Source organism: Strongylocentrotus purpuratus, unplaced genomic scaffold (genome assembly GCF_000002235.5).
Source record: "Strongylocentrotus purpuratus isolate Spur 01 unplaced genomic scaffold, Spur_5.0 spur5_scaffold_14, whole genome shotgun sequence".
Classification (NCBI taxonomy): domain Eukaryota; kingdom Metazoa; phylum Echinodermata; class Echinoidea; order Camarodonta; family Strongylocentrotidae; genus Strongylocentrotus; species Strongylocentrotus purpuratus.
The window spans coordinates 3,788,005-3,815,339 of NW_022145599.1; the positions used below are offsets into that span (position 1 = coordinate 3,788,005).

Consider the following 27,335-nt stretch of genomic DNA (forward strand, 5'->3'; position numbering starts at 1 on the left):
ATTTGACAACTTGTTATGACACATATATATAGTATATAGTGAACACTGGAAAGGTCAAAAGAGACAATGAAGACTGACAGATAAGACATACACATATCATTTTAAAAAATACATAAATAACAGAAAATAAAGCAAGGAAAGAGAGAAATGCAAGGATAGAAAATATTGCAGCAAATGTGAAGAGTAAAGAAAAAGAGAGCAGAGGTGGATAAGAGAAGAAAGGAGAGTGATATCCCCTTTTCTATTCTTCTTCCTCTTTTGTCCTTCCCTTTATCTCCTCTTTTTCTTTTTTATTTCCCTTTCCTTCCTTCTCTTTTATTTTTTGAATTGGGGGGGGGGGGAGGGGGAGGCAACAGCCTGAGAGGCAAGTCCTTTTGCCCCCCCCCCCCCCGATCTCCTTCCCTCTTTTCTTTTCTTCTTCCTCTCCTTTTTTCCCTTTTCTCTTTTTCCATTTCCCTTCTTTTCCTTTCTCTCTCTCTCCTTTTTTTTTGGGGGGGGGGGGGGCGGGGGGGGGGGGCCCCAAGGCTCGCTTGCCCCCCCCCCCCTGGATCCGCGCCTGGGTCTATGTAAATCGAGTAGATCGTCATCGGTGAGGGAATTAAAAGCCATCTGATCGTTCAGATCAGCCATATGGGGTTTAGAAGCAGTAGCTGAAAAGAAAAAAGCGCATAAAGTATAAAATAAAATAAACCATTGGTGGTTTTCTTAGTATGCAGGTGCAGAAGAAATGAGATAAGGAAATAAAGGAAGACGGGACAAACATATGCAGCAAGACGAATAATAGAAACAACTGACAAACACAGACACAAAGAATCATACAAGGGCACAGTAAAAGAATCTTTTGACATGACAAAAACAAATCGCAGAAATAGTTTAAGTATGCTTACATACCATGTGATTTGTGATATTTGAATATATGGTGTTTAGCAATATGATGTAACTTGTGCAGTTAAAAGAAAGAAAAAGGATATAATATCAATTAATTCTTCTGAAAGTTGTGTAATGTCTCAAGTCAGATATTGTGCAGACTCTTGTTGCATTGTTCAAATTATATTTCTTAAATTTGATATACTGTATATAGCTTTTTTTTATCCAATGATTATTTATCCTATGGAGATCCTAATATCAATTCTAATTAATGATCCTGTAAATTGCTATATAACGGGATGATTTTCATGGTCATGCGTCATGTGATCAGGTTTTACACACATTCATTCTTATGAATATTTAGTTAATATTATCTTTGTTCGCATGCGCGGAGTTGCTGCATACAAAAATATTTAGTATTTGATCGCTTTTTGATCCGTTCGTAGCTTGTTTAACATTTATGTATGCATTTTATTCATCATATGTTCTTATTCTAATGTTGATCGTAATCTGTTTTAATTATCGATATTCATCGTTCTGTACAAAAATCATGTGCACATATGTTCTTCTCCTACTTTCTGTTTACATGCCTAAGTTTCTGTCTGTTTGTCTTGCATTCTTGGTAGCCTAAGAAGTACATTTATATTGATGTCTAAAGAATAAGAGTTTAAAATTGGGAACTTAGAAGAAACATATTTGGTCTTTAGTTTAATGATAGAAATGTTTGTGTAATTTGAGGGTTTTTCTAGTGTCTGACAGTGAAGTCTATAGAAAGTAAACAGGTTTCCTTGCATAATTTGAATACTAGGACACTGCTAACCCAATAAACAGAACACCAAAAAGTAACCTCTTTTGAGAGTGTATTTTAAGTGATTTTAAAGTATAGTGCCTTTTGAACTAGATTTAAACGTTATCGACACGTGCCTTCATTTAAACAAAAAAGGTACTCCTGTTCACGTTTTCATCTAACCTAAAAACCACCAGTTTATCACGCGACTGCAGTAACGTGATTCCACTTACCTCTGTAAATCAAGTGTTTATGACCAAATAACCACTTGACCAAGCAACGAGTTTTTTGTCAGTTAACCGATGGTGGCGATAAATACGTAATTATTTGGTCTTGTAAGCACCTTTATTGATTGGTTTCACAGGTTATCCAAGGTTGATGGTAATAATCACGTTACTTACACCGGCTAATCGTCTTATTGTTCTGTCCGTGAATCTCTGGTTATATTCAACTAGTAATTCTGAGGTGTCTTACACACCTCTTCAAAAGGATTCAAAGTTACCATAAATTTCTTGGTTATGATCACGTGGCTCAAGCTGATTACTAATCTAAGCTGTGAAAACGTGATATGTAGGTGTGAAAATTAGTAATTATTAAGTGTTTTAAAACACCTTTTTAAATGGTAGTCAAAGTTGCCATAAGTTCCGCGGTGATGATCTCGTGACTCAAACGGATTATTGATCTAAGCTTGTCATACGTGACTTTTAGGAGTGAAAATTAGTCATTATTAGGTGTCTTAAAACACCTATTTAAATGGTTTCAAAGTTACCATAACTTTCTTGGTGATGATCACGTAGTTAAAACTGATTATTAATCTAAGCTGTAAATTCGTGATATTTAGGTGTGAAAAATTAGTCATTATTAGGTGTATTAAAACATCTATTTAAATGGAAGTCAAAGTTGCCATAAGTTCCGCGGTGATGATCGCGTGACTCAAACGGATTATTAATATAAGCTGGGTATTCCGTGTTTTCCATGTGTGAAAATGAGTTATTCTTGGGTGTCTTGATGGTTTCACAGTTACTATTTAAGTTCCGTGGTGATAATCCCGTGACTGTTGGCATATTTCTGGTAACCCGACACATGCTCCGCCGACGATTGCTCCGCCGACATTTACTCCGCAAAACGCGACAATTGCTCCGCGACATTTGCTCCGCGACATTTGCTCCGACGTCAAATGCTCCGCCGACAGTTGCTCCGCCGACAGTTGCTCCGCCGACAGTTGCTCCGCCGACAATTGCTCCGCCGACAGATGCTCCGCCGACAATTGCTCCGCCGACAATTGCTCCGCCGACAATTGCTCCGCCGTCAATTGCTCCGCAAAACGCGACAATTGCTCCGCCGACATTTGCTCCGCCTGAAGCGACACTTGCTCCGCCGACATTTGCTCCGCCGACAATTGCTCCGCCGACAATTGCTCCGCCTGAAGCGACAATTGCTCCGCCGACATTTGCTCCACCGACATTTGCTCCGCCGACAATTGCTCCGCCGACAATTGCTCCGCCTGAAGCGACAATTGCTCCGCCTGAAGCGACAATTGCTCCGACGACATTTGCTCCGCCCAAAAAGTGTCCCATAAACTACAAATGCTACTAGTACTACGACAAATGCTTCGCCGACAATATTTTCTTTACATCTATTTTTTTCGTTTCTTTTTTTTCTTCTTCATTTTCTGAATGCATTTCTTGAAATAATGTAGATGAAATGAAAAGAATGAATGTTGATGAAGTGGGAGGAAAAAGGAGTTACCTAAAAGTCATTTCGAATATACTGAAATAACTTTCCATCTATCACTGTACGTCCCATATAATGTATACTAAACACTCATTACATGTCGTGGGAAGTTTTTTAAAAAAGTAGAGCAGCAAGCCACATTCCCCAATACGCGCATACCTCCTAGTTAATTTCAAGTAGCTCATCAATATGTAATACCTGAAATTACCTCGATCAATGCATCTTACTAGGTAAAGCATTGTACAATGTAATAGGTCATCATGGAAGTTTAGAAAATAAGTAAGGGGGATTTACCAAGTGTTGATCTTTTTAAGAGTTTTATAAAGAAACAAAAAGATATTGAATATTTCTCAGCGAAAAAAAGGAACAAGCTTGTTTCGCATTTTAAGAAATGGCGATTTGACTTATGATACTCATGTTGATTTAACTTTTATTCCTGTGCCCCCTCACTCCCCTTTATGCACTGGAGTTCAAACTATGATTTATATGTGTACAGTGTATTTTTTTTTTTTACTATAATGTTTTTTTTTTATAACTTTCTTGTCCTTTCATTATTGTTAGTTGTTCTTATACATATTGGTTTTTTTGTTTGTCTAATTATTACCAATGACTTGTAAATATGTAATTTTTATATGATTGAAAATTTAATAAACACACAAATATAAAAAAAAAAAGTTTAGAAAATAAGGGCACTTATATACGTAAGGAAGGGAACCCATTCAGACGGGAAAATGAGATGGCAGCCTTTCTGCTTATTCACATTTATACAAATCATTTTGTTGCAGTTTGATGTTAGTTCTTCATGATAAGCCAATTGCTCTTCTTCCGGTGGCTTCGTGAGTCCCTTAAATTATTTAGTGAAAACAAAGTACTCGAATGAAACGGAGTGTTTTGCACACTAACATATATATATTAAAGCTACATACACTTAACTAAAGGAAAGAAACCTTTAGGAAATGGACTGGATATTATTGAAAATATTATTCTAAACAAGAATGTACTACATGATTGTATTACTTTACGTTTCAATTTCACGAGAGAAATAGAACTCGAGAGGGGGAGCAGAGAAGAAGTGATGGAAATGAAAGAAGACTAATAGCATGAGAGGAAAGAAAAGAGCAAAGAAGACAAGAAAACGGTGTAAACAGGAAAAGGAGGAGCATGGGAGAGAGAGAAATAGAGAGAGAGAGAGAGAGAGATAGCCTTGAGCTTTGGATCAGCTAATGAGTAATACATGAAACAGATTTTGAGCGGAGTAATTATCTTTCGCCGGAGAACTTGCGTAAGGAGCAATAATTTTATTTTTTATTTTTTTAAATCAAACATTATGGGGAATAGCAAAAAACGGTTGTCTTTTTTGCTCTTTTCTTTCCTCTCATGTTATTAGTCTTCTTTCATTGAGGTAATTTCAGGTCTTACATATTGATGAGCTGTTTGAAATTAACTAGGAGGTATGCGCGTATTGGGGAATGTGGCTTGCTGCTCTACTTTAAAAAAAAAAACTTCCCATGACATGTAATGAGTGTTTAGTGTACATTATGTGGGACGTGCAGTGATAGATGGAAAGTTATTTCAGTATATTCGAAATGACTTTTAGGCAACTGCTTTTTCCTCCCACATTATCAACATTCATTCATTTCATTTCATTTACATAATGTCATGAAATGCATTCAAAAAATGAAGAAAAAAAGAAAGAAACAAAAACAACCCGTGAAAAAAAAAATATTGTCGGCGAAGCATTTGTCGTAGTACTAGTAGCATTTGTATTTAATGGGACACTTTTTGGGCGGAGCAAATGTCGTCGGAGCAAATGTCACCGGAGCAAGTGTCGCTTCATGCGGAGCAAATGTCGTCGGAGCAATTGTCGGCGGAGCAAATGTCACCGGAGCAATTGTCGCTTCAGGCGGAGCAATCGTCGGCGGAGCAATTGTCGACGGAGCAATTGACGGCGGAGCAATTGTCGGCGGAGCAAATGTCGGCGGAGCAAATGTCGGCGGAGCAAATGTCGGCGGAGCAAATGTCGGCGGAGCAAGTGTCGCTTCAGGCGGAGCAAATGTCGGCGGAGCAAATGTCGGCGGAGCAATTGTCGCGTTTTGCGGAGCAATTGACGGCGGAGCAATTGTCGGCGGAGCAATTGTCGGAGGAGCAATTGTCGGCGGAGCATCTGTCGGCGGAGCAATTGTCGGCGGAGCAACTGTCGGCGGAGCAACTGTCGGCGGAGCACCTGTCGGCGGAGCATTTGACGTCGGAGCAAATGTCGCGGAGCAAATGTCGCGGAGCAATTGTCGCGTTTTGCGGAGTAAATGTCGGCGGAGCAATCGTCGGCGGAGCATGTGTCATGGAACCCATATTTCTATGTTCACCAGTTGATAACTGACTGTTGGCATATTTTCATTGCACCAGTTGATAACTGGAGTGTGCACATTTCCAGTTGCACCAGTTGATGACTGAGCGTTGGCATATTTCGAGTTGACCCAGCTGACACCAATTCATTTGCATATTGAATATGGGGTGCGTGCAGATCTATGTTTTTTAAACAATTTATCTGAATTTACAGCATATTTCTTAATTACTGATGATTTAGTTATATGCAATTCATTTCGAAAATACTACAAATATAAATTACCAGTTATTAGGACATTTCGCTACTTCGTATAAATAGTTAAACATGAATAAGGGAAACATTAACTGTGAACTAAAATAATTTCAATAAAGTACAAGTATACGAATTTTTTTCGATTAATTCAATTATGTAAGTCTACTTATTACCAATGCCCTTACATTGGAAATACAGACGTACCAGTATTGAAGTATTGTTGCTGTTCAACTGGTTGGAAGTTTTACCAAATGGTTCTAATGGCTCAGCTAGACCAGTTGAATTATAACTGGCCTGGATCAACTGGATCATTTAGCCCATTTCAATTTCCAGGCTTACCCAGGCATTAAAAATGGTTCATCAACTGGACCAGTTGCAACTAGCTTTCTCTTCTGGGATGTTTGCACCCCCCCCCCCCCCCCCCACCCAACACCCTCTAATCCCAAACTGCTTCCGGCGCGCCTGGACGTAATTATGGAAGATCCAAGACACGATGTTCAGAAACGGGATGAGAACGTCATTATTTTGGTTCATTTATTGTGTAACATTTGCGTAATTATTGGGTTGAACGCGGGTTACAGTAACATACTTCCTCTTCGACGTAAATTTCACGTGAATGAAGAACATGATTCATCTCAAGTCAGCCTCGTAATATTCACGTGAATTTCACGCAGATATTTTGACTAAAACTATCATTAACGCTTCACGTGTTTCTGTGACGCGATAATTTCGTGTATGAAGATGTAATTTCATAACCAAACAAACACGGGAGTATTAGGTTTACAAACCATGGTCTCCAAGGTAGGGATAATCACGTTATTATAATGGTGATATTGCAGTGACAATTGCGTGATTTAGTGTACGTGTGTTTTAAGTTACCTAATGCAATAAACGTATTAACACATTTACGTAAATGTACGGTGTTTGAAGAACGTAACTCTCCTCAAGTCGATACCTTGATATTGACGTGATTTTCACGTGATTTTGTTTATTGGGAACGTTTAAATAGGATATATGTGACATATTCCTGCAAAGTTCTACAGAATTCATGTTGTCTGCAAATGGGAGATATATGTTACGAACCTTATACATATTCATGTATATTCATTATGCGAATGAGGAGGTTATAAGGAAGTTTGATTAAAAACCCAGCACTGTCATATTTACAGGTATTTTATTGTGTTGTTTCAATACTGTTGCTGCATTTTGTGTGCTGTGAAGTGCAGGAGGGTTAGATAGATAGATAGATAGATAAATGGTATTTATTGGTTCATTTCCATGTATCGCAGTTACAAGTAACTGAATTGTGCATGAATGAAACATTGATGGTGAAGACAATTATACATTTCAAGTGATATCACAGTAAAAAGTAACTGAATTGCACATGAGTAAATTGCTGGAAAAAAGCAAGTATACATTTCAAGATGTCACACTACAATCTACATAATTATGAAGAGCGTGTATATACTATATACCATTAATCTTATACAGTATTTCAATTTAAAAATTTGAGTTAAAAAGAAAGAGAGATGGGAAAGCAGGAGAGAGAGAAAGAGAGAGAGAGAGAAAGAGAGAGAGAGAGAGAGAGAGGGGGGGGGGGGGGGGAAAGGGGACAGATGGACAGAGAGGGAAAACAATTATGTACATGTTGATAAAATACAAAGATACATTGCAAGACAAATATGAATATTATAAGGTGAACATTAGAGATATTACGATATAAATATAGATATGCATCGCATTCTTCATGTCATAAAAAAATACATTGATTAACTTGGTAAAAAAAATCAGACCTCAAATTTATGAATTAATTATATACTAAGAATATGAAATTGTAATTTGTTTCAGAGTATATTAAATACATACATAAAAAAATGTTGTTATACAAACGGATCAAATCTGGGATTGGGCTATTCTGCATACGTTTAGTTTTGCACCTGGGTTCAGGGATCTTGTTAGTTCTTCGCAAAGTTCTATTGTGTGCTCTTTGGGGTATAAATTGTTTGAACTGGTCTGTGCATGAAAGAGTTTTTTTTTAAAGAAGGTAACACATTTCGACGACTTTCCAATGTTTGTAATTTCGATTTTGGAAGAGCGTTTGCGTAACTATGATAATCCTTTCCAAAGATAATCCTCAATGCACGTTTTTGTAATCTTTCTATGCATTGTTTTTGTGCACTAGTGAGACCTCCGCTCCAAACTTGAGTAGCATATTCAAGGATTGGGCGAATACAGCCAATAAAAATAGTAATCTGATCTTCATGTGAAAGACCGAACTTCCACAAAGAACGGAGCTTATATAGTTTCGCATTCGCTCTTTTTTCAATATTTCTGACATGGGCTTCCCACTTCAAGTCGTTTTGTATCGTGACACCAAGTAATTTCACCTGTGAAACAGTTAAAAGAACACAATTTTCGAGAATAATGGAAGACTGATTGACTGGTACTCTTGAAAAACAAATGTCCATTTTAATACACTTCGTAGGATTCAATTGCATTTTATTAATATCAGCCCACAAAGATAGACATTCTACAGCTTCTTGCATGTTTGAAATTTGGTTTGTTTTATGACACTCAACTAGTGTTAGATCATCGACATATGTAAACATATGTATACTTTCAGAAGACCTTTTATATATATATATATATATAGATATAAAACCAATTGGTTTTGCCCATGCTGTAAGCTACTAAAATCAATGAAAAAATAGGGATCTGACAATTTATTCATAAGTCTTTCAAATTTCATTGAGCTGGAGTATAGAGCATGTATTTATTTTCTTAAATTGTTTTCAAACTTCAAGAAAATATAAAACTCATTCAAATATTTGTTTTCTGTGTTTATTTATTCATTCCATCAAGATTCATGATTCAACTCTTCCAATAAGATACAGTATGCATTACCTCTCAACACTTCCTTTTGCACACCCACTACTGCCATATGATTCATAAAAACAATATCTAGGGGCCTCATATGGAAAAGGGACAGTGCACAAGCTTATGAAAGATGATATTAGATATTGTTTATTCATTGCATTCATTCTGCAAGAGAGACATACACTGTTGGTCATAATGGTGGAATAATTCTTTTTACCCCAATTTATTGAATGATTTTGACAATGATATTCCTAACAGATCTAGATAATAGCATGCATTCTCATATTTTATTGAATGATAATTGGGGAGTGTTTGTTTTGCGTGATTGCTGAAGCATGTGTGTGCTACAATGCTAATCAACTAGGGGACCTACGTCCTTAAGTTATAACTGACAGTAATGGGGATTAATACCTCATAAAAGGGCACTAAAATAGCACATCAACAACGTTTTGATCCTGGGGGCTCACAGTAACGAGGCCATTGCTTAGCCAATGAATCAGGACTGTACGCAGCGGGCGTAAGGGTACGTCGACGCCCCCACAAAAACATAAAAACAAAGAAAATGCAATAAATGTTCAATAATTCATTTCATTTTGCCCCGACCCCCAACATAAACAAATCTTCTATGTGGATATGCCTTGAACCATAATGCATGGCCCTACAGAGGAATTTTTTCTTTTTGGGACTAGGGAAAAATGCAATGAATTATTGAAAATGTACCCTAGCGCCCGCTGCGTACAGTCATGATTCATTGGCTAAGCAATGGCCTCGTTACTGTGAGCCCCCAGAATAAAAACCATGTCGATGTGCTATATAAGTGCCCTTTTATGAGGCATTAGTCCCCATTGCTGTCAGTTATGACTTAAGGACGTAGGTCCCCTAGTTGATTAGCATAGTAGCACACACATGCTTTAGCAGTCACGCAAAACAAATATTCCCCAATTGTCATTCAATAAAATCTGAGAATGTATACTATTTTCTAGATCTATTAGGAATAAATCATTGTCAAAACTATTCTACAAATTGGGGTAAAAATAATTATTCCACCATCATGACCAACATTGTAGATACCTTCTACATAAATCCACTTGGTTGGCTTATCTATTGATTGGGCGATTCATTGATTGATTAAATAATTGACTGATTGATTGACTAAATGATTGAATGATTGATTGAGTGATGGATTAAAACAGGTATTGGGTGATACGGAGCTCAGTCATTAGAGTGACTCTGTAATATTGTTGAAGGTTGATTGAAAAAAAAGGTTATTTTTGTGTGAAATGTGACTTATTATATTCCTTTTACTGTACTAACCCTCTGACATGCAAAAAATCCTTTCAAAATCCTCAAACCACAAAGATATTTATATTGTTGTCACTGTACCCTCTAGCAGTAAATTCTACCAACCATTCTTCAAATTTTCCCAACCGTTTTTCCATAAAAATAAGACATCAGACAGGCTTTAAATATCTGTCAACACTTAAATGTCTGGAATGGTATATATAGAGCTTATTCATTGCTATGTGACGATTTACATTCACCTAAAATGTAATTAAATTGTAATAATATAGTTGGGAGAATTAAGGAATCGATCAGATCAGTTATTTCTTATTTTTATCATAATGATAAAAATTGGAAATAACTGATCTGATCAATTCCTTAATTATGGTCTGTTTTCACTCAAACTTTCAGATTATCTTTAATTGTACATTTAGCATTGAAGTCAATACCCAAGACCAAAATCCAGTTGAAACCAATTGGAGTAAAACCAATTGAAACCAGTTGCCAACTGGTTTCAATACTGGTTCCAATTGAAACCAGTTGAAACCAATTGCCAACTGGTTCCAGGTGCCTAATTGGTTTCAACTGGAACCAGTTGTTCCAATTTCCCTATTGAAACCAGTTGGCTTCAATTGGTTTCAACTGGTTTCAATCGGTTTCAACTGGTTTCAATTAGTTTCAATTGGATCCAATTGAAACTTACAGTGGACATAACCCTAATTAGTTATAAGTTAATTAGCTCTTGCACTAATTATCGCTCATGTCAACACAGAAGCATTGTTATATGTGTCTACATTAAGTACAATGTAAAGGGCATTATAATATGCAGACCATATAATATACTTAACAATGTGTGTGTGTGTGTGTATTTGGTTTTTACAGACGTGTATCAATCAGATATGATTATTTACGTCTGGGGACCGACCTTTAACGTCACCATCCGAAAGACGTGACTCAGTTTCGAACCTGCGTCCTCGGCTGAATCAGTTTGTAACTTCCACTGTAAGCTGGATTACAGGCGCACGCCACAACGCCTAGTTGGAAAGGAAACAAGGAAGGCATTGCCATTATATATGTTTGTATTTGATGTATTTTGTACATGGTTAGTGTTTTACTAATCAACTTTTAATCTGTGTAATTACAAAAATATGTAACTAATGAACATGCTTATCATTGCTAATTAATCTTTATATTTATCTAAAACAAATGCATTACTTGCAAATGTAAATTAAATAATAAGTACATTATAAATCAAAATAAATTACATAAAACATTGATCTGCACACAAGCAGATAATATGCAAATTAACTGGTTTCAATTGGATCCAGTTGGGTAACTGGAAATATTTCCAATTGGAACCAATTGTGTAACTGGAAATGAATTCTAACTGGAACCAGTTGGGTAACTGGAAATTACTTCTAACTGGAAATGAATGCTAACTAGAACCAGTTGGGTAACTGGAAATGACTTCTAACTGGAAATGAATGCTAACTGGAACCAGTTGGGTAACTGGAAATGACTTCTAACTGGAACCAGTTGGGTAACTGGAAATGACTTCTAACTGGAAATGGATGCTAACTGGAACCAGTTGGGTAAATGGAAATGAATTTTAACTGGAACCAGTTGGGTTACTGGAAATGACTTCTAACTGGAACCAGTTGGGTAACTGGAAATGACTTCCAACTGGAACCAATTGGGTAATTTGAAATGAATTCTAACTGGAACCAGTTGGGTAACCGAAATGACTTCTAACTGGAAATGAATGCTAACTGGAACCAGTTGGGTAACCGAAATGACTTCTAACTGGAAATGAATGCTAACTGGAACCAATTGAGTAACAGGAAAATCATCTTACTGTTTCCAGTTGAACTTCTAACTGGAACCAGTTGGGTAACTGGAAATGACTTCTAACTGGAACCAATTGAGTAACTGGAAAAATTACCTTACTGGTTCCAGTTGCACTTCTTATTGGTTTGAACTGGAAATGAGTACCCATAACAATATTTTCCAGTTCGGCAATTGGTTTCAACTGGAAATTTTATATTCCAATTGAAACCAATTGAAACCAATTGAAACCAGTTGAAACTGTAGCGGCTCTTACATTCGCCCTACTTACATTCGTCCTACTTTCACCGTACATTCATGTCTCCTGTATTTTTCCATCACGGTACTATATTCATTATTCGGACCACGTGTGTTCATTCCTCCAATCGAGCATCGTGGTTCCGCGCATCGTTCCCCCGCGTATTTTCAACTCCACGAGGTTTTTCTTCACTCCCGCTTTCACCTTGGTCGAGTCAAGACGTCTCCGTAATTTCCTCTCCACGCTGTATTCTTCTGTGCCTGTCGTCTATTCTACGGCACGTCAACTCTTTCTCTGCCGTGTTCATCGGGCTGCAGTCTCCCAGTGGAACGTTATAGTCAGGACCGACATGGCGCCTGACTCTCCGCTGGGAGCTGCCAGTTTCTTCGTTCCGGTAGCTCTTTCCACTCACGAGCTCATCATTTCACCGCAGCTCATCTAAACATTTCTTCATCAAAGTCCGGCGCATCAAACGAGCAACTATTACTACTCAGCACCAGTGCCGGCTTTGCATGTCTACGTTTCTACTCTTTGCCTCCGACATCAAGCGATTCTCTGCTTCGTCGTCGAGCGCCACATCTGTTCTCTTCTCTTCTCGCCTGAGAGCTCCTTCACTATCTTCATCACGGACGTCAGCGTCGAGATTCTTCACGGCTCTTCAGCCACGACTACGAAGCTTCATCTCCGCCTTCAAGCCTCCGCAGCATTCATCGCGTGAGCCCCTTCCTTCGTTTTCATCTCTCTTCATCTTCATTGGACTTTCGACGCCATTTCTATTCTGTCGTAAGCTTTCATTCATTATGTACATCGCATTTATTCATGTTCATTCTCATCCTTAATCATAATGTAATCTTCGTGCAATATTCACATTTTCAAGTCTGCTACTTTTGCTTGACTGCACTTTGCAAGTGCATTGTCAGCTTTGTTCAGTACCCAATAAATTAACGAAAAGGGAACACTTTCTTTCTTGTATTTTATTGTCAGTGCAACCTTGCTTCCTCGTAGCTAAAATAAAAATAAGAGTTATGTTGTGTGACGAGTGAACACGCTTTCAAATATCCATTCACAATACCTCACACTCATATCTCTAAAAAACCAATTGAAACCAGTTGGAGATTTCAACTGGTTTCAATTGGATTTTGGTCCTGGGTACCTTAGCAACAATTTCTTTCATCTGAACAATGTTACCAAGTCCATTTAATGAAAAATATTTGATAAGAATAGAAAATTGTGGTAAATAAACTCTCAAGGTGACATTGTTTAAAAGGGTAAAACAGAGTAAAACAAAATATATTAAAATATGCAATATGATTAGCTGAGCTTTAATAAAGAAAAATTAGTCATGGCAGGTACTGTCTTTTAACCCTATTTAGCCCGGGGAGGGGGGGGGGCTTTAGAAGCCCCCCCCCCCTCGACATTTTTCGCGATAATTTTTTAACGCAAGAAAATCTTGCACTAAAATTTTGTGACTTTTTTCTTTCGAGTCTTGCGCATCTTTTGAAAGAAATTTTTCGAAAATCGGACGTACCATTACAAAGTCACGTGTCCTTTTGTCTTTGCATGTCAGCCCAAAAATCGCTCATTTTTGTGATTTGTGTACAAAACATATGGAAATCTCATTTTTCAAATAAAGAGATAAAACATTGGTTATTTGGTCTTGTTTATAGTTTAGGTGTTTATTTTGGGTTTAAAATAGTTGAATTATAGTTGGAAATGAAATAAAACAACAAAAACAATAAAATACATTAGTTAAAAAAACAAGGAAATACATAAGAAATTATCAAAACAATAGATAACATAAGGAATAATCCTGGTTTTTCAATTTTTTGTGTTGTATTATTATTCCAAATAGTCTAACAAATATATGTAGTGAGAAAGAATGCTTAAATATGAATAATGTCTGATTTATGGGCAAAAATGTGAATTTTATGACCTTATTTGCATCGAACCACCGCGCTCATTTCTGCCGACATGGGGCTCCACTCCAGTGCCGCCAGTGTCTGCAGACTGGTCATAAACTAAGATATTGCCCCTACTACTAATATGGTGGCCAAGAAGAGAGCGCCTCTAATAAATAGATAACATAAGGAATAATCCTGGTTTTTCAATTTTTTGTGTTGTATTATTATTCCAAATAGTCTAACAAATATATGTAGTGAGAAAGAATGCTTAAATATGAATAATGTCTGATTTATGGGCAAAAATGTGAATTTTATGACCTTATTTGCATAAATTACCATAAATATGCAAATGAGTGAATTTTTCAAAAAATTGAAATTACCATAGTATTCTATACACTTCACTTGACATGGATGCAAATTTTCGCGGCGATCGGGCGTTTCACGGCCGAGATCATAGTGGGGGGGGGGCCTTAGAAGCCCCCCCCCCCCCTGGGCTATGCAGTTTCAAAATAGCCCGGGCTAAATAGGGTTAAAATAAAATTGACCTATAATATGGCAAATCACTTGACCCTCTGATAACTACCAAAATATGTTGATTAGTGATTCTGGTTCTTCTGGAGTACTTCCGGAGTACCTTCTTATGAATTCCAAATCCTCTCCTGACACTCCTGGGGGCGTTTCACAAAGCCTTTTTTCAATGACAAAAATCAGTGACAAATCTGCTGATAACCAATCAGAAGCAAGGATTTCAGTAGCTTATAACACAAACTGTCATTTGTCGCTGATGACAAGTTTTGTGAAACGTCCCCCTGCTATTACCATGTCTTTATGAAATTGCAGATATTTCAGAATGCACAGAACCCTCTGGTGGAAGTTCAACAATATACATATATTGTATAATCAAATTGAAAATACAAACTGGTCTGCAGCTGAATGGAACACCAAGTCTTCTTGATATACATAGACAATTAAAAGTTTACATTTACATGTATTACCACCAGGATGATGGTGCTGAGCTTCAGCTTTTCTTTTCTTACAAACATTCTCGAACCATTCTCGATCAGTTCTGCCTTCGTCATCATCTTCAAGCAGAAATACATCCTCTTCCTTTATAGGGAAAGACAATCTGAGCACGTCCATCGTAGGACATTTCCCAAATTCCACAACAACATTAATCTGATCCCTAGCTGTCAAAAAGTTGTGTTGTATCTCCAGAGACCTCAAGCACTTGAATCTTGGTGCTAGAACAGCCAGTCGAGCAGCGACACCTTGAATTCGGCTCAGGTTGCAGTGTTCTAGATCAAGCTCTACCAGGTTGTTAGCTACATTCCTGATAAGTCTCTCTGCTGCTTCCCAGTTGCGCCCAAAGTCATAGTTATCTCTCAAGAGCAGATGCTGCAGGCCTCGGGTATGATGAGATCCAGAGAGATACTCAATGTCCTCTTTAGAAAGCATACAGCAGGTTGCATCAAGGAGGGACAATGACTGCTCCATGGGGCTAAGTATTTCTGCTAATTTCCGGGTTATACGATTTGCAGATAAATTGAGGTATCTGAGGTGGGGAAGACGACGGAGGGTAGACGCTAGCTCCTTGACTGCTGAGTCACCATGTTCATTCGTAAAGTTCAGGGTGTTATACCTAAGACACAATGTGGTGAGTGCTGGGAACTGTTGAATAAGGTCCAAGATCCTTTTGAGACCCTCATTTCTAAGGCTATTGTAGCTCAAATTAAGCTCTGTTGTTATCTGTGAAACGTAAAAGAGAAACTGATTTTGTAAATGGGTATACAGTCAAACTTGTCTTAGTGGCCACCTCTCTAAAAAAAAGCCACCTGTCTACAATGGCTTCCTTTTGCGTTTCCCTGGGGTGGTCTTAATAAACAGGTTTTACTGTGCATGTATAAGTATAGCTTTAAATGCATGACTGTAAATAGAACAATTAGGTACCGTATTTGCCGGCGATAAGGCCGCAGTGCCGTAGTACAGATTGCCATCTAATGTAGGCGAGGAACTTCAAAGGAACTTCAAAGAAATTGTGTCTTCTAACTGGACAAATTTGTATATATCTTCATATTTTTGTAGTGATCATTTTCTGATGTGATATCGTGTTACTTTACTTCATCCCATGACAATTAAGATACGGACTAACCGTTACCACGGTATACCTGGAACTTCTTCATTTAAGTATAAACTTCCGAAAGGAATTACATGTGACAGCATATATTTTGCTCTGGAAGTTATTTTCAAGGCCCACGAATCAGTTCCTGAGGGGCTTGCCACTACAGACTTTTATTTAGGGGAACTAACTCAAATCTACCCCGAATTGAATGTCGAAATTTGCCGCCATTTTGTCCTTGTCAAGGAAACAGAACGTGGTAACCGCTCAAGTGTGTCACTATCAAACAACGAAGACAATCATGACAATAGCTCTATTGTCAGCGTTACGTCGTCTCACCATGGAATTTCAAGAGATGGGCGCTGCTTGATGTGTGACTTAAAATGTAACGTAAAAGAACGAATATGCATGAAATGTAAATGTGTGCATCAGAGAATCGACCAATTATCAAGTGACATGAAAGAAGTGAAGCATGCTATTGAAGCACTTCTTGATGTCCCGCGTCTAAAGGAAAAGTCAATCCCATCAAATCATCGCTCTCCAAACGTCACCACATCATCATCGATACGACCTCCACAATATTCGACATCGACATCGGTCCAACCCCCTCAAATCTCACAACCTTCGCCACCTGGCACTTCTAGCCGTCCTCTTCGTCATCCATCTACTCGGCCTATCCCTTCTCAACCACCACTGCAACCATGGCAACAAACCTATCGCCCTCCATTGGATAGCTTCCCACCAATTCGCTCCACACAGACAGCCTCTCTACAGCCACCGTTGCCATACCAACCAACGCCACCATTTCAGTACATCCAGTCACGTAATCGCACACACCCCCAGCCACTCCCACCAGAAGAAAAGGATAGCTTCCCATCAATTCGCTCCACCCAGCCAGTCCCTCTTCAGTCAACGCAACGTACATCGTTTCCATATCAACAGACGCCACCATTTCAATACACCCAGTCACGTGAACGCACACACCCCCAGTCACTCCCACCAAGACAACAATACAACATGCCAATGAACCATCGCTCGACTTATGCTTCAGTAGTCAGTGCACCAACATCACGTAATCTAAGTCGCGCATTTCAAGGATGTGAATTCTGTGGAGAACCGAACCACCGCGCTCATTTCTGCCGACATGGGGCTCCACTCCAGTGCCGCCAGTGTCTGCAGACTGGTCATAAACTAAGATATTGCCCCTACTACTAATATGGTGGCCAAGAAGAGAGCGCCTCTAATAAATGTCATATGTCAAACCAGGATACTAATGTCAATATTATACCAGATATTTCTTCCTTCAAGAAAAAGTCTACGAACCATTTTTCACAACAACTCAATCTTATAAATGGTAAAATCCCTAAACTATCGAAAGGAAGTCTATTTTTGCATTTGAATATCAGAGGTTTGGTAAATAAGATTGATTTAATACGATACCTTTTGTCTAATAATAATATTGATGTTCTTTGTTTTAACGAAACTTTTTGTGATTCTTCTATATCCGATAATGAAATATCGATCGACAATTTAAGAGTTGAACGTAAAGATAGAACACGCCACGGTGGAGGAATAGCTATTTATATATCAGATAAGATTTTTTATACCAGAAGATACGATTTGGAAAGTCTGGATTTAGAAATGATATGTATTCAAATTACTTTACCTTTTCAGAAAAGCATGTATGTTATTAGTATATACAGATCTCCGTCATGTGATGTTTCATTTTTTGAAAAACTTGAAGCAAGGTTGGAATCAATATGTTCTTCAGGTTCTTCAATAGATGAAATACTCGTTTTTGGAGATTTTAACTGTGATTTTAGTAAATTAAAAGATACACGTTTATTTCACAAACTAGATTATTTGACGAGTTCGTACAACTTTATTCAATTAATCGATATTTTTACGCGCGTTACGAAAAACTCCGCTTCCATTATTGATCTCGCTTTTACAACTCGTACTTCAAAAATTGTCGAACATGGATGTATAATGACTTCTCTTAGTGATCATTACATGGTGTATGTTATTCGAAATTTGAATTCAAGACAGAAAAAGTCTCTACCTAAAACTGTTTCCTTTCGCTCTTTAAAAGATTTTGACGATCAGGAATTTTATGATCTTTTAGAATCTGCATCTTTGTCAAATTTATGTGACATTGACGACGTTAATGTTTTCTGGAGAACCTGGAAATTAATTTTTACCTCTATTGTAAATAAAGTTGCACCAATAAAATCATTTCGTGTTAAAGATCAATCGCTTTCGTGGATAACGTCACATATTAGAACACTGATGAAGAAAAGAGATAATATTCATAGAAAATTATTGAAAGTAAAGAAAAAGATTTTATTGCAAAAAGATTCCCATTTAAATACAATGTGTGAAGAATTATGGTCAAAGTACACCAATCTAAGGAATGAGGTCAATATATCTATGTTTAAAAGTAAAACTGAATATTTAAAGAAAGAAATCAAGAAAAATGTAAACGATGTTTCAAAGATGTGGAAATGTTTAAAGTTATTATTACCAACAAAATCCTCATCATTTCCTTCCATTCTTTACGACAATGATATGGTGTTTAATAACGATGACGCTATTGCCAATGCATTTAATGATTATTTTATTCGAATAAATGCTAAGCTCGCGCAAGAGATGAATGTCATACAAGCCGACGAACATGATATTGGGGATGTTTTTAATTGCTATCCTTCCAATTATGTTTTTAACTTTGTTTCCACCAATGAAAGCTATGTTGAAAAATTGATTTCAAACTTGGATTCTAACAAAGCAACAGGGTCTGATGATATTAATATTATCTTCCTAAAAAAGTCTAAAGCTTTTATTGTACCAACCATTACTCAATTGATTAATTTGTCTTTTTCAACAGGAGTCTTTCCCAATGATTGGAAGTATGCAAAGGTTTTTCCGTTTTTCCGTTATTCAAAAAAGGCGACATTAACAATATTGGTAATTTTCGTCCAATTTCCATCTTACCTGCAATAAGTAAACTCATTGAAAGGACTGTTCATCAGCAATTGTATGATTATTTAATAGAACATAATATCCTCAGTAAGACGCAGTTCGGGTTCCGGCCAGGTCATTCTACAGCCTCGGCTCTTGGGGCTTTAACAGACAGTTGGTTACACTGCATAGATAAAGGCCTCATTGTAGGGGCTCTTTTTATTGATTTAAGACGAGCTTTTGATACGGTTAATCCAGATATTTTGTTAAATAAGTTAAAGAAAATAGGTTTGAGTAAGTTATCATTAGCTTGGTTTGACTCGTATTTAAATAATAGAAAACAATATGTTGCTATAAATGATTCTAAATCAACTGATCGCTGTATTTCTGTTGGAGTTCCACAGGGATCTATTTTGGGCCCGCTCCTATTTTTGATTTATATAGATGATATGTCAGAAGTTTTGAAACATGGAAAAATTGTAATGTATGCCGACGACACGACACTTTATGTAAGTGGACCCACCTTTTCGGATGTACAAATTAAATTGCAAAGTGATTTTAATGTTATATGTACATGGATAAAATGTAATAAACTCTATTTGAATGTTGATAAAACCAAATTTATGATCATCGGAAGTAAACAAAGATTAAACCATTTTAAAAATGACAGTATTACATTAAAATATGAAGATATATGTGTTGAACAATGTAAGATCTTTAAATGTCTAGGTATTATGATCGATGAAAACATATTATGGTCTGATCATGTAGATTATTTATGTAGAAAAGTGTTTGCCGGACTTGCCATGCTTAGAAGAGTTAAACCATATGTAGATGACATTTCATTGAAATTATTATACACATGTCTCATACAATCACAAAATGATTATTGTTGTGAAATTTGGGGAAACAGGTTTTTAAGTCATATAGATAAGATAACTAAACTACAAAAGAGGGCTGCAAGAATGATTTTAAACTGTAATATGTATACCCCATCAAAGGAATTATTAACTCGCATGAATTGGATACCATTTCAAGAGAGGGTTAAATATTTTAGATGTATATTTGTTTTTAAATGTCTTAACGATTTATCTTCAGACTTTCACAAAGATGTTTTTCAAGAAGTATCAACTCAACATAATTTTTACACACGGCAATGTACTCGTCATGACCTGATTATTGATAAATGTCATACTGAATACCTTAAGAATGCAATAAGTTATGATGGTGCTTCTCTATGGAATAAATTACCTTCTATTATTAAGCAGATAAGTAATGTAAAGACCTTCAAATTGGCACTTAAGAAATATTTTTTCCACCTTGCTGTTGAATCAGGATAGGTTTTGAGGAACACCTTTTTTTAATTATTTTTTACTGCTAGTCTGCCTCTATTTTTCTTTAAGCTCTCTCTCTCTCGCTTCTTTTACTTAATCCTTTACTCTCTTAGCAAGTGATCTATTTATACTAGCATTCATCATAATTGACACTGATTAATATGTTTGATATTGTATATTTATTTTCAATATGTAATACTGTTCTATTAATGTATTCATACCTAATTGTTTGTTTTATCTTTTTAATTGTATATACATGTTTTACAGGGCCTCATGGAAGACCAACTTTTTGTTGAATGAGCTACCCTGGTGAAATATAAATAAATAAATAAAATTAAATAAATAAATAGGCCGCACCCCCGATTTTGACATTTAAAAAAAAAAAACATTTTTTTTTGGTTTTTTGGTTGTTGTTGTTGTTTTGTTGCCGAAAACCCACGCGGGGAAGGACCTTCATTTAACATCGAGGTGCAGTTAAAGGCGCTGATTTGTGCTTGTAAACTTGTCACAAATAATAGTAACAATGTCGTTTTTAGAAGAATGTGTAAGATCATTAATGTGAATTAAAAACAATAGAGTACTAGGTCCTAGGATAGAACCTTGTGGTACACCATTTGTTATATACAAAAAATTGAGGAATTATTATTATAAACTACATATTGAGATCTATTAGAAAGATTACTTTCAAACCAAGATGACAGACAAATTTTAGTGTTGTTGTAGTTTCCGAGTGGTGAGTCAACACACTGATTACTGAGCTGGGAGACATTGCCAGGCATAGCGCCATAAATCGTAACTAAAAAAAAAAAAAAAAAAAAAAAAAAAAAAATTTTACTCTTTCGCCGCATAGGCCGCACCCCGACTTTTTGATATTTTCTCTTCCAAAAATACTGCGGCCTATACGCCGGCAAATACGGTATACAAAACTTAGACCCAAATTTAGATCTCATAAGACGCCCTGAACAATACCAACTTAGGATTGGACCCATGACTTTTCATATGCAGTCAAGAGCCTCACTCGGTGTGTTACAAATATATTGAATATTCATATTAAAAATACATTAAAAATAGGTTAATGTTGTGCACATGCACGTTAGCTGTGAGTTGGTGAATGGAAGAGCAATTAAAGCTTCAAGTTTGGATAAAACTTGGCTTATTTTCCCTGATGTTTAATACTTTTTAAATTTTCTTGTGTTAGTGAGGTGCTGGAGATGATCCTTAACTATTGTAGAAACATATATTTGTATAAAGTACACCGCAGTGCTCAGTTGCTCACAATAGTTGCTTTTCACAAAAAGGCAACACACTGGAATGACCGGATGCATTTTATTTGGTCAAACAAACAAAAAGGCACATGGGACCAGTAGATATGAGGTTACCAAACAATAAGAAAAAAGTTGCAGATAAAGGTGTTGAAAAGGTATGAAATTTCACATACTAAGACACTCATGTCGGGTTATCTAAAGTTGAAACAAATTGTACATAGTTCCAGGTATAATACAAATGCACAAATCAGTATCCATGTGTGCTGTAATTCATTCATGATGAAAACTGGAATCATGAAAGGCAGAAATTTCATACCTGGTCTGTTCAACTTTCTTGGCTGATGAATAATTCCAAGTTTGTATCATTATCTATGCAGAGTCTACCTACCTACCTAAATTGCCATTACGTAACAGCTCACCTCTTTTTCAATCAAATCCAAGACCCTCTCCACAAGATCTGTACCACACTGGTCTATCGTGAGCCGTTTGCTGCGGACGTGTATATTGGCATATTGGAGCTGCTTACTTTTCTTGAAGACGGCTTTCATCTCTTGTCCGGTAACCCTTGAATTCATCAGGATCCTCAGTTCTCGGTGCTCTGATAGAAAATATTTCAATGCACCTTTTAGATATATTCAACAGCTGAACAGGATCAACATTAATAAAGCCATCGGCCCTGATGACTTGCCAAACAGAGTTCTCAAGGAATTTGCTTGCGAGATCAGCATACCCATGACAGACATTTTCAACTCCTCAGGGAAGGCAAGGTCCCTCAGATCTGGAAAGACGCAGATGTTGTTCCCGTGCAAAAAGAGAAACCTCCTGTCATCACAAAACTCAGGCCTGTGTCACTAACATCCCAATGTGCGAAAGTTTGTGAGGGATTCGTGGCTAAATGGATCCAACATGACATGGGGCCAAATATTGAACGACATCAGTATGGAAGCCTCAAAGGCTCATCAACCACACACTGTTTGATTGAAATGATGAATCAATTCTACAAGGAATCAGACAAACAGGATTTTGTAGGAAATCTTGTGGTCACAGATTTCTCGAAGGCGTTCGACACGGTAGACCACACCGTGGTTGTAACTAAGCTCTTAAATATGGGAGTCCGTCCGGAAATCATCCCGTGGATCGCCGACTTTTAAACGAATAGGCACCAGAGAGTAAAATACCAAAGCGCTATCTCCTCCTGGAAGAAACTAACCTGTGGCGTTCCCCAAGGAACAAAGATCGGCCCCCTAGCCTTTCTAGCAGTCATCAATGACGCACTGGAGTCGACAGAGTTGCATACATGGAAGTATGTAGACGATCTTAGTATCGGCGAGACCAAGACCGTCAATGAGCCTTCTCACCTGCAGGAAGCTGTCAACGACCTGGTGCAATGGGCTGACCAAAACTACTTGAAACTAAATGCAGCTAAATGTAAACAACTGCAGTTTTGCTTCAAGAGAACCAAACCAGCACCCCCAGACATATCTCTAGACCCGAATGTTTTGGAGGTGGTCAATGAAACGAAAATCCTCGGTGTCTGGGTTCAAGGTGACCTAAAATGGGACAAACAAGTCAAAGAAATGATGTCGAAGAGCAAGAAACGGGTACATATACTGAGCAGACTGAAGAGATTTCGAATCCCACGAGAAGATCTAGTTGCCGTATACAAGTCCTACGTCCGGCCAGCTCTGGAATACGCAGCACCGGTGTGGCACCCTGGACTCACAAAGCTGCAGACTAGTGCACTGGAGCTGAACTCACTTACACAACTGCTCTCAAAGAAGTTCAATAGAAACATTAGAAGAAAGAAGGCATGACCTATGTACAAAGTTTGCCGAAGCATGTGTACGTTCCCATATATACTCGAATGTGTTCCCTCTCAACGACACAACTCATTCCATGCAGCTCAGGACCAGCCGAACGTACAAATCTATCAATGCCAGGACACAAAGATATCAGAATAGCTCCATTCCATTTCTGACAACTTGCCTAAATGAATAATGCCAAGGTTGTATAAAAGGGGTGAATAGAGAACAATGTACGCCTAACTCTTTTTGACGAAACCGGTGTCACTATTTATTTAATTATTATTATCGATATATATTTTGAAATCAGAACATATTTCTCATATAATTATATTTCCAGGGGCATAATTGATTATCGAAGCATGAACATGGGTATTACGCATAGCATTACAGGTATCAACAAGGTTATTTTTTGTTCAATTAAGCACTCAAATACCTTATCAATGACTTATTTACCCAATCTCTACTGAATGATGCAAAACCAAATTAGATAATATTATTAATGCAAATATTGTTGTTGTATATATATATACATTGAATTATTCTTAATGCTAATATTATGAATTGTCACTAGAAAGTGATCTAACTATTGATGACAATTCATTGTCTTTGTTAATTATATGGTATTTTAACTAGTAGTATATTTGAAACAATTGTGAAAGAAATATGATATGTTTTTAATTGTAAATTGTCATGCAATTCAGCCCAGGCTGCGAAATGATGATATTAATAAACTGAACTGAACTGAACTGAACTGAACAGACATGGTCCATATATAAGAAATGAAACATCTCCACAACAGCACAGGCGCACAGTTTTCTCAATGACAAATGATTTGACGGACATAGACAAATAATACTACCAATAAACAGACAGGCGTAAATGGTCAATTTTGACTGAACGCCAAAAATACAAACTACAACACAACAGGGTCCTAGCAAAAGATCAACATATACAAAACTGCAAAAAATACTCTCCTGTTTGCTGGAGCTCCATTAAGATTTGTGTAGGTGCACTTTTTCACAGTAATAAAAGTATTTTAATTGTGTTTTTTTTATTTTTTATTTTTTATTTTTTATCAAAGCTCTTTTTCAGTTTACCAGAGCTATTTTTTGAGCTTTCAAGAGCTTAATTGCTTATGCTCCCTCTTTTTCCCTGCTGATATACAACATGGTTATATGGGGATTTAAATACATGTATTACCTTCAGAACGCCGGACCTCAACAACTCCCCAGCAATAGCTTACTGTTGCTAACAGGTCACTACCGTTAATCAAGCTACACAATGTATGAATGTATGCATGGGAGTGTGGGAATACATGCACCACATAGTAGACACTGGTCAATATTTCAACCTTTTAAAACCACCCATTTTTTTTCTTCAATATTCATGTCAGTTGAAATTTGTGACACCAATTATCCAATGATGACTGATACTATTTATACTCTACAGGCAGATCAATAAATGAGACATTTCAGAATAAATTCAGAAGACATTTCACAAGAAAACAATATGGAGAAATGGATCACCTTTAGATGCTACACTCCTGTGTTTCTTCACAATGTCTTTTGTCGCAGCTTGTCTACCTTTCAGTAGAGTATTCAAAAACAAGTTGTTTGTTCTGTCACCTAAAGAGAGACGAGAGAAAGGGTGAGAAAAGGAGGGTGAGAGAGAGAGAAAGGGTGAGAAAAGGAGGGTGAGAGAGAGAGAAAGAGAGAGGGATGGCGAGAGAGAAAGAGAGAGAGAGAGAGAGAACATGAAAGATATGTGGGGGAGAATGAATGTAGAGAGACGGGGAGAAAGAGAGATATTTAATGATGTGTATGAAGATAAAATGCAAAGAAAATTTGTGCTATTTGTATGCATGATTAATGTACTCCAATGTTAGAAAATTGAATTACAAATATCTTTGTGTTGTTTGTGACATACGCAGACCTAATTCATAATTTGCTAAATGAGAGAGAATACATCGAACATTTTTCATCATTGCCACGGCTCTCCTTAAAACAAATATAAAAGGAAAGTTAATATTCTGCCGATGGGATGGATATTCAAGCTTTGCACCCACCAACAGATTCTGCTTCAACTTTTGCAACTATCAAAGTTTTTATTAAATGCAATTTAGAGTTGCAATAGACTCTTAAAAATTCCATTTATAACCGCTTTTATCATGACCCATACGAGCAAAACTTACTGTTATTTAATGCTTACTGAGGTTGAGTGAGGTGATGTCAATGTCTTGAATTCTGCTCTCTTTCTGCTCTGATATAGCAATAGCTGCAGCTAGAGCAGGATGATGCTGTTCATTAGGCCCTCGAATGCTGGGTAAACTGATTTAAATAAGAAAGGAAAAAAAAATGTACAGTTAACATAACAATCTTTTGAACAGATTTGATTAAAGTGCAGACACGTGGTCATCTTCTACATGTAGATTATCTGTTAATTAATGGAGTTTTGGTTTATCATCTATCATCATCATTTATTAAAGTCGGCATTTTCCCTCCTACGAGGGGTTACTGACTTTCACCCAATGACCCATCATGACACTCCCTCCTTCCACTACTTGTCTCGACTATCAAGCATCCTCTTCATTTAGACCAACCATACTACTTTCTTTCTTCACTGTATCTTTCCATTTCTTATTTTATCTTTTTAAAATATTATATTTTCAATCACAAACCTTTTCTCATGTTATCATGGATGATACAGAAATAAAGTACACATGAAGCAGGAGAAAATGTGCAATGAAATAAGCAACTTTCTTTTGAAACCCAAAATTTGGAGCAGAATGTAATCGGATATGCTCTTAATACAAATTATTCAGCAGACGTACAGAGTATTAAAGTGAATTAAATCCTCTTTACACCGATTTCAGTCTCTCTCTGTTTATTGAGTCCTTTGATTTGGGGCCATAGAGCTACTATCTCCATCCACTTGAATGCAAATATGTTAGTTATTGTGGCCTGTTGAAATTGACTAGAACTGGAACGGCATGCTCCTCAGTGAGTGGAAAATGTGCTCTGAAATCTAGCAAATTGGGTAATAATAATGGTAACTTATGCTCGGGTCAGTTAGTGGTTAGTGCAGATAACTTATTATCATCCTTATAACTGCCAAGTGGTGTGGGGGGGAATCATGTTTATTCATGCAATATGTAAAGTACATATCATCCACGTACTTTGAAAAATGTTGAAGGGTTGAAAAGTTGAGTGAAGCTAATGGCCAGGCCCCAACAATAGCTTTGGTATAAACAGCCAAACCCCTTTCTAAACTCGCTGCCAATAAGACAGGATACAGATGATGTGGAATGACCTTGAGAGCATACAAGGTCGGGTTCAAGTTCCCGGTCACTTTCAGGGCAGCAGCATCAACAAGCGAAAGAAGATCATGAGCCATTCCTGAAAAGCCCTCCACTTTTAGCATGGACTGATTTTCACCAAGTGAGCGAGCTTTGAATAGACGACATGCCATGGTCCTAAAAAATTGCAAAATAATAATAATAATAATAAATATAAATTAAGACGGGAGTTGCTGCTACCTAGTTGTTTGGCGTTCAACAATAAGGGATAGAGCAACGTCGACCTGGCGCTGCTCAGTGGCTGCCGGGCTCACGATCAATTGGGCAAAAGATTTTCCATTTTCGGTTTAATAAAATTTGGAGTGGACTTTAAAAGATTATTAATAGTATACAAATATACACTGTCTTGAGAAGTTCTGGTTAAAACTATGTGTAA

General features: G+C 37.1%; 1 protein-coding gene across 1 annotated transcript; it reads right to left on the reverse strand.

The window, feature by feature from the left end:
* Positions 1 to 505: 505 nt before the first annotated feature.
* On the reverse strand, positions 506 to 26,997 carry LOC105437746. Its single transcript, XM_030984941.1, has 5 exons — positions 26,897 to 26,997; positions 25,813 to 25,931; positions 25,131 to 25,229; positions 22,219 to 22,397; positions 506 to 650 (listed from the first exon to the last, which is right to left on the reverse strand). The coding sequence occupies exons 1-5, from the start codon at positions 26,995 to 26,997 to the stop codon at positions 618 to 620; spliced, it is 531 nt and encodes a 176-aa protein (XP_030840801.1). The 3' UTR covers positions 506 to 617.
* Between the last annotated feature and the right edge of the window lie 338 nt (positions 26,998 to 27,335).

Bases quoted from the DNA above. Each gene is read 5' to 3' on its own strand.
- LOC105437746 (XM_030984941.1), bottom strand. From the start codon at position 26,997: ATGGCTCATGATCTTCTTTCGCTTGTTGATGCTGCTGCCCTGAAAGTG. The intron at 25,932-26,896 runs GTATCCTGTCTT...TATTTAAATCAG, and splicing joins AAGGTCATTCCACATCATCT to TTTACCCAGCATTCGAGGGC. The intron at 25,230-25,812 runs GTAAGCATTAAA...GTCTCTCTTTAG, and splicing joins CATCACCTCACTCAACCTCA to GTGACAGAACAAACAACTTG.